At 37.8% G+C, this 14,295-nt stretch overlaps 1 protein-coding gene across 1 annotated transcript in view; it reads right to left on the reverse strand.

Moving 5' to 3' along the window:
• Positions 1-14,295, reverse strand: part of KITLG (KIT ligand) — a 79,791-nt gene that overhangs the window by 23,721 nt on the left and 41,775 nt on the right. The window contains exons 2-3 of the mRNA XM_009284494.1: positions 5,790-5,950; positions 4,720-4,833 (exon numbers count right to left, since the gene is read on the reverse strand). Coding sequence (XP_009282769.1) covers positions 4,720-4,833; positions 5,790-5,950 — 275 coding nt within the window. The remainder of the gene's footprint in view (positions 1-4,719; positions 4,834-5,789; positions 5,951-14,295) is intronic.

A 14,295-nucleotide genomic window follows, 5' to 3' on the forward strand; every position in this document is an offset into this window, starting at 1 on the left:
TACGTAAGTCCTTCTATACATACTGCACAGCTCAGTGAAAATTCTACTTATATGTAGGTTTGATGTTCATATTTAACAAACATATATACAACAGAGTCCTAATTCTTATGCAAAATCAGAGTCAAAATTACAGCAATGCAGCTTTCTGCTGACTTACTGTGCTTAAAAGAACAATGGGGACAGGCTTTATTGACAGGTGCTGCAATTACAGTTTCATAATACGGAACATTTGTTCATCAAGTAATGTGTTTCCCTCCAGACATCTTCATTAAAAAAGAAGCAGGAGTTCAAGTGATTAGTAATGCAGAATGAATACTCTCTAAATACTTTTGTTCTCTATAGGTATGAAATTATGCTCTTTTAAAGTTCTCACTATTAAAAAACAAACAAAAAATGATTGTTCAATTGTTCTTTGCTTCTTAAAATCATTTTACTTAGGACACATTCTTCATATGACAAAATTGTATTATAAAGATTTGAATAAATTTAATCTTACAGAAAATACAAGTCATTTTTGTATGAACAGATACCAGTCTGGTTTGGTCTTAGGTTGATTAATGCTCAGAAACCTTATTGCTATTGAATCTGCTCTTTCTTTCTGATTCTAACTTCTGGTATGAGTCTAGTATGATGCTAGTGAAAATCCAGATTAATGCCACTGAAAACAAGTTACACCGTACATCTGTTCTCAATTTATTACTCAACACAAAGTTGATTAGGCAAATGACCCACATTTTCAGGCGCTGCACAGTGTGGCTTATTTATTCTCCAGTAGCTTAGGCTTGGTAGACATCCCTGGTCTATATTCACAGAAAGTCTTGACTGAGGCATGTCCTTCTCATATTCCTAGAATACAATACAGTTGAGCAGAACACAGCTGCAGCCATGCTCAGGGGTTTTCCACCTGTGATACAGGGGGGTTACAGTACTTGGAACAAGAAGCCCAGAACCAAATAAATGAAGACTAGGTTGTATCAAGCTACAGGCAAAAGAGTTTGGTTAGGAATCATGGCACTGTTTTGCAAGCTGTAGGTGAACTGCAGTAGAGGTATGGAAGAACAGAGTAGGAAAAAGAAAGAAGAGGGACATGGATTCATGCTGCAAAAAATTTTAGCATGAGGTAGGAAGAGGATAAGAATCTGCCTGGAGTTCATCAAGGAGCATCTTTCCTGCAGCCACAAACAGCGTAACAGATACCATGGAAATAATGAGGAGAAGCTAGGACAAGAGGGCAAGCTCAGCATGTGTTAAGATATCACAGGCAGTGTTACTAGTTAGTGCCTTTGAAGACAAAACCAAGAAGCTTGCCATTGATAATGAAAAAAAGGAGGACCAGCTTGAAGGAAATAAGTAGAAAATACAGGGTCAGAGCAGCAAATTAATAGACAGAAGAGCAAAATTATAGAAGTCGAAGCCAGAAAAAGACTTTTCAGTAGACTGGATTTTTATCCACCAAGAATTTGGAAGAAAAGTGAATTTGTATGGACAGAGACCTACAAAAACATTTTCCTGTTATGACAGGAAAAACAATGGAGGTTTTAAAAGTGAACTTACAAGGGTCTGTGAAGTGTCAAGAGTCAAAATGGACACCTTTGTTATAGACCTGAATGGCTGGGGAGAGATGGTGATATACCTTTACAGTGAGGAGAAAAGGCCCAGGGAATATTAACATTTTGGGGAGATGAAGAGATCATAATCCACCTCAGTGGAGGATTCAGGCCATACTGAATCTAAGCTGATGTCTGAGCATTTGTGATGAGACAGGAGGAAGAGAGGCCAATATCCTAAGCTAAATGATGGGACTTGTGTACTACCGCTGAACGGCTAGTTTATTGCACACAGATACAGGACTATACTCATGACTGTGGACAAAAGGGTTTAAAGAACTTGACAGTGTGGCCGAGAATAAAGCATTTAGAAACATCTGTCATACCACTCTCAGCAAGTGTGATAGAGCTTGTGGATAACGTCACGATAACTATAGGCAATAACTGTACAAATAGCATTAGCTTCTGTGAAATTCTCAGCACTACAATTTGTTCTCAGCGTGAAAGGGGAGGACATTTATTAAAGACACTATGTTCTACTGGCACAAACTCTTTGGATCAGCGGAGAAATAAAACTTCTAAAGGCCAATAGGATCAATAAAGAACCCAACCACCTGTGGGTGCTATGTCTAATTTTGAAGATGGAAATAGTCAGAATATCATTCCTTAATTCAATGAGTATATTTTGTTTCAAAAAGCAGAAATGGTACAAAAATATTTATAGTAATTTACAAGAGTTATAGGGTCTCCCGAACTAGATTTTTAAGCAATATCATGTTAAAGTCCATACTGTATGTACTAAGGATATGCCCCATATGGCATAAAAAAAGTTGTACTTTTTAGCAAAGTAATGTGATCAGTGTTCTCTGTGATTTTCTCCCTTCTCATATTCACACGGTCAGCTAATGATATTTTGTTTTAAAAGTACTTTAAACCTTATTATATTTTTTTTTCATTTTGTTCTCAATGTCAAGTTGTCATGGTGTAGCATTTCAAAAGTGAATGACCAACTTGCAATATAGTCAGTTTAATCGAAACCAAGAGTTCTTAACTAAATTTAAGATACTAAACTTATTTCCGTATTATCCTTTCAATTCTCAAGTGGCTTTATAGAAATTATTTCCTCATGAAAAATCTATGCAAATATTAACACAGGCAGACAAAACAGGGATACAGACTTTCCTCAAAACATTCTCAGATGCACAGCTCAAAACAGAGAGAATCCAGCTGTCTGGGCTTTGTATTTTCTGCATCTCTCTGTTATTTCTCCAACCCAAAATATCTTTGAACTTGCTAGTTAACTTCACCCAAATTTTGCATTTGGTAGAGAGATCTTAAAGGTATGGGTGTAAGTCAGGAGAAGGATCATACAGCATCCTCACTGAGGAGTGGCCGGAGGAGCTCAGCCCTACCCCACTCTGCTCAGGCTTGGCAGCAGCAGAAACACAGTGCGTACCTGGACTGTTGGCAGAGGTTTTCTTCCAGGACAAAGCAGCACATACACCAGAACAGTCGCCACATGAAGTCCTTCCTGCCCAGCCAGCAGTCCAAGCAAAAGGGGATATAAATCCGGCAAGTGCTCAAAACGTTGCTTAGGTAGGCATCATATCATGCCTAGGGGGCATGGGAGGGAACTAGCAACCACGCTGCATGTGGAGAACTAAGAGGGGATGTGGAGGAGGGTGGGGGTATGGAAACATGGTGCTGCAGGGATATGTGCAAGAACTGCAGTTGCTGGACTGGTCTGGAGGAAGATGTAGGAACACAATACAGAAAGTCACAGTCCAATTAAAGACTAACCTAATTTTTATATTAGGTTTCTTTCATAATTTATCTCAAAAGAAAAGTGTGATTGCTTAAGCTGCATGCAAATTTTTGTAACCTGTATTTATACATTCTTGAAGTTTAAATTGTACTAAAGGAAAAGTTAAAGCATTTGTTCTGAGCATACATAATTGACAAAAAGTTATTGCTAACCCTGTACTAGACAATTTCACCAGCCCTCACAGGAGTTCTGTTGTTCTGTCATGCTTTCAACAGGTTTAAATCAAAGCTTAATACTCTTTCAAGAGATGAAATATTATCTTGAATAAACATGCCAATACTTCAGAATTCTGCCTAAAGGGACTCATGTGAAGCACTAAGCATTTGAGTAGGACTATAGAACACCCCCAGAGATTTACAGTTTGTGCCAATGTATATAACAATGCACAAAGAAAACAAGTTAAGAACACTGCACTGGCAGGAAATGCAAGGGACTCCAAATTAAGTGTTTGATAATATTAACGCTGGTATTGCAACCGTTTTTCCATAATGAAGCCATAATTTTCAGCTGAAGTCAATATGTAGATGAAGGTATGCTTGTTAGGTGTTCAGTATATATTATTTCTTAAAAACTTTGGTGTTAGATCCTGCACTACTGCAAGTTAGCATAATCACTGACTTCAGTGGAGTTAAATACCAACTGCCTTCACACAAGGAGATGCAGTTTTTCAGGTTAATGCAGTGTTCAATTAAGTAACAGTTAAAATGTACTTAAATGAATTCAGTTCTTATATGAAGCCCTGAGTCCTTCAGACTTAAACTTCTAGGTACAGCAAGTAGAGAGAGAAACACGTAATGAGTGTAGCCCATTCACACCTAAAGACTGTAAGAGCTGTTCAATCGTTATTGCCTTGATTGCTACAATGATGCCTAATATCATACTATTTTTATATATGGCACAAGTTTCCCATATACCTAATGTAAAGACTTCTGGTTCATTTCAGTTGTGTTTGCTGCCAGTCTGCTCCACGCAAATCAGTAACACAAAGACAATAATCTTTCATCTGCATGGGAAGCAATCATGTTTGAGGAAGCAACCATGTTTGACAATGTTTGAGGAAAGCAAGACTTTTGACAATTTTAATGGAAGTTTGGAGGGAGGAAAACACATATGTACATACACTCCAGCTTGGTCAAGAAGGTCATCTCTTCAATGAACTCTGAAACTATTCTCCAGTCTCTGCAATAAAGGTTTGGGTTTTGATCAAGAGACAGACGTTGATGGATTTTTTTTTTATATATTCCCCTGGTTCTAATATAGATTTGCTAACTTTGCTTAAAATATAAGTGCCATTAGCCACTGATTATTGTTTAACATAAAGAATAATTTAAAATAAAAGCTACTTACCAATTTTGCAATGTCATTCACATCATCTGTCACTGGATTCCCGCAGGAACTCTGGGCTTTGACAAGAGGATTAAGTAGGAGTAGTTGAAGACAAAAGCAAGTGATAATCCAAGTCTATTCAGTAAAAAAAAAAACAGAAACAAGAAACCGCAAGTAAGCAATCTCCAAATGTGAAGTAACAAGAAATTGTAGTAATATTTTTCATATACGAAGTCTAGATGCAACAACACTCTTCATCTTTCATGAGGACATACTCGTACCACTATAGTATAATCTTCATGGCAGGGATCCACAGAAAAGCACTTAATTGATCTTTTCTGGAAGCAAGTACCTTTAGAGTAATAATGGAAAACCTGGTATTGAGCCATCAGATTACTTGCGCAGGATGCTGCTTAGGTGAGTTTCTGCAAAGTTTACAGATACCAAAGAAGAGAAAGAGACAAACTTTGCAATATTCCTCATCATCAACACAAAGCTAATTAATACTTGTCATTCACCTGGTAAGTTATTTGATAAACCTGTGCATCTGTGATAATGGTTGATAAGGAACCAAGTGATACCAGACCACAGCAAGATAAAAGGAGAAAGTTCATAATCACAGCCATTACATTTGAGTACTTAAACTGCAAGCAAAACTACAACTGGACTCTGCCCAAATACTGAGATCTCAAGCAGCAATACAATACATTTTCTCTAAGTGACATGCCCTGGCCTCTCAGGAGCGGCAGCTTGGCTTTGGCACTACATTCCCCTCCTAAATCCTATTAGGAACAGCAATGCAATGTACTCACACAGGCTTGTGAGACTCAGCCAGAAAAGCACCAGATAACTAGCTGCGATGCACCTGGGTGTCTCCTTGGCTACACTGCCTGAACTTCCTCGCCTTCTGTTGTTCCTTGTGCTTCACTGGTTTCCCACAGAGCCCCGTGCCAAGTTTAAGCTGCAGATCTTTACTTCCAGAATGTTAAAGCATTTAAGTTATGGATAATCAAAAGTTGCCTCGGGTTGTGAAGCTTCTTGTGCCAGCTGACTGAAGCTGTCAGCAAGAGCCGATGATGGTGTACATTTACTGGAAGTATGGAATTTGCCTGTGCAGGCTCCCAAGCCTCCACGAGGGCAGGACTGAGACCAGAATTTGCTTTTGCACAAACTAAGATGCATCTCAGGGCTGTCTGTTCCCTGTGACAGGTAGAGAGCTCATCTTCAGCCTCGCCTTCAAATGCTATCCAACCTTTCAATTTAAGACCAAAGCAAATCAAACAACATAGATGAAGCTCTCTAGGAAAGCAGAAAGAGAAAATCACAGATTTAAAAGATTAAGTATCATTATAGTAACCTAGAGGGGCTAAGAAAGCATGATGATAAAGATCACTTGGGAGTTACATAAACATGACGGAACAGTGCCAGGCACTTTCCCTAGAGCTGTTAAATGACAAGTAAATCTCTCTTGTATCTTATATCTTTTAAATCTTATATGTATCTTACATCTCAAGTAAAACTGGTCATTTGCTTTCTTAGAATATGGCTTCCTGACTCATTTAGGCAAAACCAGTGTGGGCTGCTGCTGGAAAAGAAAATCTAGCCTCCTCCCCCTGCCTCTTGCAGTGGTACTGATGAGATGGTTTAGCCAGCTGTACTAGGCAGACAACTTCCATTTTTGTTTTCCTGTGCTATTTCTCAGGCAGACCAGCTTTCTGATCCAGGTAACTGTGACGGCAGAAATGCTCTGTTACAGATGGAACAAGCCAGGACTGTCCGTTTTGATGGAGCCTGCACTTGGCTTTCCCTAAACTGTACCTTCAGACACCACAGGATCATGACGATGGGTAGACTTACACACAAAGAAATAAAAAATATTTTAAGCATGTCTTTTGAGAATGCCTCTTGCTTCAACATAACTAGCATTTAGAAATACTTTTAATTTAATATTTGTACAATAATTATTGAGAATAACTTCCTGTGTGAAGAATTGAGAATAAGTACCTAACTTGAAGTTAGGTACTTAACAGTCTTACAAAACCTCTGTATCTTATGCTATACAAAGCTTTGCAGTTATACATATATGAACAAGCCAAGCTCTCGGGAGATGCAACGAAGCTGTCAGGCTCAGAGCCACACTCAAGACACAAGAGAAAACAACCCTGTGTCTATTCCCTGCTTTCCATTGAAAGGGTAGTTAGACCTGGAACGTGGGAACCTGGTTCTGCTGATGTTCCTCCTCTTGAGTAATTTGGCCAACCTTGGTGTGTTTGTACCTCTGCTTCTGTCTTTTGCATACAGCAGTGACAGTGATGCTGCTAGTCTCTGAAAGGACCTTTGAGAGCTCCTTGAAGTGTATAAGAGCTCAAAGTTGTTTAAGAGCTAGCTTTAAGTGGTCAGAGAAACATCTCCCTCTCCTCACATAAGCTCCATAATCACAGAGGAAACCAAAGGGGACAAGTTAACAGACTACTGCGCCACTACAATTTTTGCAACAAAATTGTTATAAAACAATTATATTATTTTATATAGGCAAGAAATTAATGACAACCAGCTCCAAAATGGACTAACTATACTGCTTTCAAGAATTAAAAAGTAGTTCTACCTTCAGAGTTAAACAGTACACTAGTGATTACACTCGCTGGAGTTCAGGGACGTTTCCCTGATGTATTCTTTGGAGATGGAGTCCATGCCAGAAATCGCCGATTTGTTTATTGGGTTCCTCAGTACTGAGTAGTATGTAAAGGAAGATGGGATTTGTTCATTGACTTGTGTCGCTGTCATAGGACGATGTTTAACCTAACCATCTAATAATCAAAAAAGTAAAAAAACTCTTTAACTGGAAATACATTTTTGCTGTATCAACTGAGTAATATTAATAAAAGCAGCACCACACTCCAAATAAAATATATAAATATAAAACCAGAACTCTGATGCATCCTGTCATTTTTCATACTTCTGGATCTAAAGACAACCCATACATGAACCTTAAAATGACTACACATTTTATAATTATGCAAATCAATAAGAATACACTTTTTTCCTGTGTAAATAATGGGATTTAAAAGCATACTAACTGCTGTTAAAAACAAATGCTTTGTAAATTTTGAGATGATTTGAGGTTTTTCTTGCTTGTTTGTTCCCTGTGTCATCCAACAGGAACTGAAAATCTGCAAAATACTGCTAGTTTCAACATGCCTATTATCCAAAATCTTTTAATTATTTGCACTTACAAAATATTTATATTACACATGCCTATAGGCACATTGTATGTAAGGACTGTATAGATTAAAGACCTAAGCTATTTTTGTGTTATTTGCTAATGACCAAACCTGCTGTTTGAGCAAAACTTGAATAGACTGAATTAAATCAAGGACAGAACAAAAGGGAAGCTTAAACAACAGCTTTATAAATAGAAATTCCAGTTTTACACTTTACTAAGCAAAATGAAAGTTACCCACCCAGTACTTATAATAGATTTCCATATATAATTACTTCTAAGCTAAAATGGGATTTTCAAAGCTGGCCACAGGATTTAATCACATATCATCTACCAGCATTAAACTGAAGATATATGGCAGACAGGAGGCATACCTGTATACCAAAGGGCCTCTTCCTATTTTTGACTCAAAAATTATTCAATTGTTTTTATATTCTGAAATCTCTTAAATACTGAATATTTAAGTTGCTTTTGTGAAAGGAAAAAAATAATGATTAGACTGGAAAGGATAATTCAAATTAAAGATTTCAAGTATACACTTTCGATCATTCTGCAAATTATTTTTATTATTGCCTATAAGCCACAATCTATAATTTCAGTTAACAGCATTTTAGAGGCTTAGCTAGTGATCCAATGTGTTGAAGGCCATCCTTTCAGTTGTAAATCAACAACTTTTTCATTTATGTTCTTCACTTACGATCTGGAGTGTTGACAAAGGCTGCTGAATGAGTCCTTTAGCATCTTTTTCACAGTATGCTATCAAAGATACTCAAACACGCTGGTTAATGTTCAGCTAATTCCTTAAGTGGAAAGCAGCAAGGGGAATACCACATTGCTAAATAAGCCAAACATTGGAAAGACTGGACATTTCCAAATATCTAGTTTGTACTGATAACAATTCTAATCATAAGTAGGGAGAAATAATAATAATAATAATAATAATAAAAAAGACAAGTAATAAAATGCAAAAAAACATTAAGCACAGGGAGAGGTAGTAACTACACAGATGAATGGGTTCTTCATTATAAAATTTCTTGCATTCAAATCATGTTAGCCATGGAATTTTTCAGCCCAGTTTCTTGAGCAAATCATCCAATTAACCACAACCAAGCCACGGCTGCAGTAGGGTTAGGTGACAATGAGGAGCAATATTCAGCCCGGGCCAGGCTTCCCAAATTTATTTTTCACTTCTGCTAATGCTGGGATAGGAACATCTTTCTGTATTGGCTCCTCAGGCAGTGTTTGCATGCTGCTTTGCAGAGGCACAGCTTGTGAACTTCTGCCATAGACAACATTGGTTGGTCAGTCGTGGATAGCTAACTTGATGTTCATACTTATGCCTTAAAAAGCCTTTTGTAAGAAGATTCAGAGAAAATGAAAACAGCAAAAAAGATCTTTCTTGCCTTTATATTTGCTTTCTGTATTGGCTCCTCAGGCAGTGTTTGCATGCTGCTTTGCAGAGGCACAGCTTGTGAACTTCTGCCATAGACAACATTGGTTGGTCAGTCGTGGATAGCTAACTTGATGTTCATACTTATGCCTTAAAAAGCCTTTTGTAAGAAGATTCAGAGAAAATGAAAACAGCAAAAAAGATCTTTCTTGCCTTTATATTTTTTTAACCACAAAGCATCCAGAAGCATAAAAACACAATAATTATTTCATATGTCTACTAATCTATTTAGTTATTTAGCTGTGATAGAGATAATTAAAGTAATAGAAGAACTGTCTTTAACCAATTAAGAAATTTACTGTCAGTGTAGAAAAATCTTAAAGTGAAAGAAGAGCATTTATACAGAACGTAATCCATTTTCATGGTATTCAGTGATACCTTCACCTGTGCAAATCACAGCGCTAACTTTAGTACTTTAAATGGCTGTACCTAAATACTGCTTAAATGCTAAATATTGCTCAAGCCCCAAAAGAGTGAGTTAGGTGTGGAAAAAAAGTCACCCACCCATGACCACCTAGCTCTGGAAGCAGTGAAGTATTCTGACAAGCACATTTGGAACTGGAACGCTCTCAGGTACCCTGGAGATGACTTCAGTGTAGTTGGAGGAAACACTGCGTGATCCCTGAATAACACATAGTTGAGGCATTAAGGCCACTGTACACCCATCATTGTCCTTCAAAAGACTGGCACTAGTCTAACCGAATAGAATAGCCTATTGACTAGGGTGCTCACTAATGAGTGACAGAGCTGGGTTAAATTTCCTCTAACCGAGGTAATTCCAACTCACAGATATCTATATTCCTGTGATATCTACCTCGTGATTACCACCAGAGGCACTTTCCCACCTATGATGGCTTCCTAGCCAGAAGGGGCAAAATAAGGGTACACTGGTATTCCTGACCCTTACTTTTCAGAACATTTATGCATTTTACACTGGCAAGCCATTATGTAGGAAAAAAAAAGACATGTTCACTGCACAGGCATCAGAACATTTATGTGTATCCTCGTCTTGCACATGCTCCTCCATCTGGGCACCCTAACTTCTGGGAAGCTCCCCAGTCAACATGCAAGTTTTCTTGAACAACCTTTTGGCAGCCCATTGAACAAAGCAGAGGCTAACTACAGCTCAGTGAGTCACCCTGCTGTGGTGAGACACCTAAAAATCTCCGGATCACACCCTGCGTGCTTTGTTATGATTACAAAAAGCAGATGCATACTTTTCTAGTGACTGATACTATTATTCTTTTTTTTTTTTTAACAATGATGTGTAGTAGGGAGAATGATGATAAAAGTAAACAAAATTCATCAGGGAGTATCAGAGTGATTTATTTGGACTCCGATTTAAACACAGACTACAGCAATGCTGGTCACTCTTTTTCAGAGTAAATTCTGGAGTCCTTTAGACATGAAACATTTGAACACATATTCAGTTATTTACAAAATGCAGAATACTCTTCTACCCAGTTCTGCATATAATATCTAAAATACATAATACGATGGTACTTCATGGGGTAAAGGGGAAGGAAATTAATGAGTTATTGTTACAAACATAAGCAGGGAAAAGTGCCATTGCTCCCTACATTCAAATGAGTTCAACGGGCAACCTGCTTTCACAGCTGTTTAATCTTCTTGTGACATTCTGTATTTGCCTTTCCATGATGTTCCCAACCATAAAACCTCTTCCTCCTAACCTCTGCACACTCACTTGCTTTCCCATGAGGGACTTCTGGAATGCCTGATGACAACTGACAAGAGCAGGATTTTTCAGCTAAATGTCCATTTGGCTGTCCTTTAGCAGAATGCTAAAGTGGCTGCTGCTGGACTCCCCCAGCCACATGTGCAAAGGAAAAGCCAACTGCTGTATCCAGATGCTTACAGATCTTGTTCCCTTCTAAGGTACACTGTTAATGAATCAAAAATAACTTTATTCAGGTCAATGGATAAAAATAGTTCCAAATCTGTTAAATGCTAATGCAGAATTACTTTTTCTTCACTACTTTTTGTTCAGCTGGAAGGAGAAACCATTCTCTAGTTCTGCCAAGTTACGCACGTCTTTTTCCTGAAACAGACAAATTTAAGATACATGGTCTTACTGTGCTGAGAAAATGATGAATCACACTATTCTTTCCCACCATCCAGATCCTGAGAAAACTAGGAAGCTGCTTAGACTATATGCCAACTTCATTTCAGGCAACCTCAGGCCAATTGCTATCATACTCTACCCCTTCCTTGACAGATGCAGAAGCAGCAGGCTGCTCCAGCCAATGTGCTACTGTTGCACTTAGTAAGGTGCAACCAAACTCCTGCTGTGTTTGGTTTGTGTGTTTCAGCTGGAACCAACACGAACATGATAAGCAAGGGGAAGTGTAAACTGATATAGAGTTTGCCTTCCAAATCAATGTAATCCAGGTATTTTGTAATTATAACTACAAAGCAGTGTTTTTAATGTGTAAATTAATGTATTTATTTTCCATCCCTGTAAGTATACCAACGTAAAATATTTGGCTGTCCTAAAAATGTTGGCTTTGGCTCTTTAAAAATTTTATCTGTTCCATAACAAATTTTGTCCACTCTTTAATCTCACTTGACGATCAGGGATTCAGGCAGTTTCCATGCATCCTAAATCTGTCCTGGGTGACAGCCAGTTTGTTTAGTTCCCAAACACTGGGGAGTGAAGTTACCAAGAGACAGGTAATTATATACGGATGCTGCCTCTGGAGCTTGTGTTAACAGCATCCAAATAAATATTTACTGATAATCATCCATCAGGTGGCATTCTAGTTCTGCAAAGAACTAGGAGTTTTATGGACAAAAACATTTCAATTGGAAGAAAGGTTAAAAATAGAAAAACATATTTTGAAAGAAATCTTCCTGTTAAGTCATAATCAGAGATTTTGAGGACCTTCAGAGGTCCTGCACTTAGTACAGTCTTTTTAGGACATAGGTACTGGCAAGAGGCATTTTTTTTCCCCCTCACAATAATCTAGGATTGGTACTGACATTTTACATTTTTCTATCCCACTTTAGAGTCATAAAGACCAATATTTACTTGTTCTGTTAACGGAGACACTGAGATCCAAAATACCTACACAATCAAAATAGAAATAGACAGAAGACCAGACTTCACTTGACTCAACAAAACCTCCCACAAACTCCAAAGAGGTAGTTGCCTTCCACCCCCCAAAAAAAAGATTATCTTGGCAGGGAGGACAAGACTCTCACTGTATGGAGGTGGATAATCTGACTTCCTCAGGGAGTGAAAAGACATTCTCTTAAGTAAAATACTTAAAGACTGTTTTTTAAAGGTCTATTTCAGATGTCTTGCTTGTTTGTCAAGTTTGTGCAAAAAAATCCACTATCTTGAATATTCTTTTGAACTATAATGAAAATGTATACGGAGCCACTCTTTTTAATCTTAGACCTTCAAGCACCAGTAAAGGAAATGGAATGAGAGTTGTTACAGAAATTCTGTACTGGATCTTCAATTCTTACCATCTGCTACAAAGTACATGGAATTTGGGTTGGGAGAACTATTACACTGACAAAATAAAAAAAAAAAAGAAAAATCAAGAACAGCAAAAACATCAGCTATTTTGATATTTGGCATACGATGAAACTTGTGTACATGATGAAAATGTCTCTGTCCTCCCTAGTATTTCATTCGTAGTTTGAAGCAAAACAGGTTAAGCGTATTCTTACTCTTTCAGGCACATAAACTTTGCTAGAAAGTAAACTGTACTATAAATCTGAAGAGTCTTCAGTTCATGCTTGAGCCTGTGGAAAGAGAACATCAGGAAAAATATATTCTTATACAAAATTAAAAGGCTTTTAGGCTTTTTTTTATTTTTATTTTTTCTTTTATTCTTTTCATTCCTTTTATACTTTCTTGTATAAGCAGAGGATGATTTTTGAAATATAAATCACAGACTGGTCAACTTGGTCTTAAACCAAAGACATGTCAGAAAGAACATCACCTCAGAAAGACACTGTTCTGTTTCTGAACTCTGAATTTCTTTGAAAATATCCCTGATAGGCCCTGTGTCTTTATAGGGATATAAATTCAGAACTAATTTCTCTGAATTGCTCGATATGAGAGACCTCATTACAAAAGGATAATTGCTGAACACAGACTAAAACTAGATGCCAGTACAGTCGAGATTAAGTGTGTTTTATCCACCTACCTTAATTGTATTACATCCTTACAATTACAAGCTTAGATGTGATTAAAGAACACTGTTTGGATCTCTTGGATATGCCAACACCAGTATAAGCTTTGACAGTGCTCAAGGATGATATTTTTTCACATCAGTATTGTACTATATATTGTGAGACTATTCATCTCCTGACTTTTTACAGCTGCTGTCTACATTGGTGGTCTGCAAGAGCAGTCAGGATAAGGTGAGAAACAGAGGTTGCAAAAATGATATGGTTTGCATCATGATAAAGATCATGCAGTTAAGCTCCAGCAGCTTTCCTCAGTCCCTCTACCATTGTGGAGATCTCATGTCCAACATCAGGCAAATGTGGTATTCTGCAGTCCATCCAGACAAGCTCTAGCATCATCTGCTGCTAAGGCAAATGACATAAGTAACCTGAATTCCAACATACAAGGATAGGTCTAGGCAGTCCTCCTCAACAGGCAATCAAAAAACTGGTATTCCTGGAGTGTAAATCTGTTGACTGACTTTATTTGCCCCATTCAACAGCAGGTATCAGTTTTCAAAGTCACTGGGGGCTTCAGGTAACTCCTGGGAGAGGTAGTCTCCAGATAACAGTTCTGTTACATCCCACTCCTTTGATGCCACAGCAGCTTACATTTGTAATAGGACTGGATAAAACCAAATAGAAAGAGTGGTGGAATAAAGTGGGAGTGGAGGGAAGAATCATAGAGTCATAGACTCATTTAGGTTGGGAAAGACCCTTAAGA

This window comes from Aptenodytes forsteri, unplaced genomic scaffold (genome assembly GCF_000699145.1).
Source record: "Aptenodytes forsteri isolate BGI_AS27 unplaced genomic scaffold, ASM69914v1 Scaffold53, whole genome shotgun sequence".
Taxonomy (NCBI): Eukaryota; Metazoa; Chordata; class Aves; order Sphenisciformes; family Spheniscidae; genus Aptenodytes; species Aptenodytes forsteri.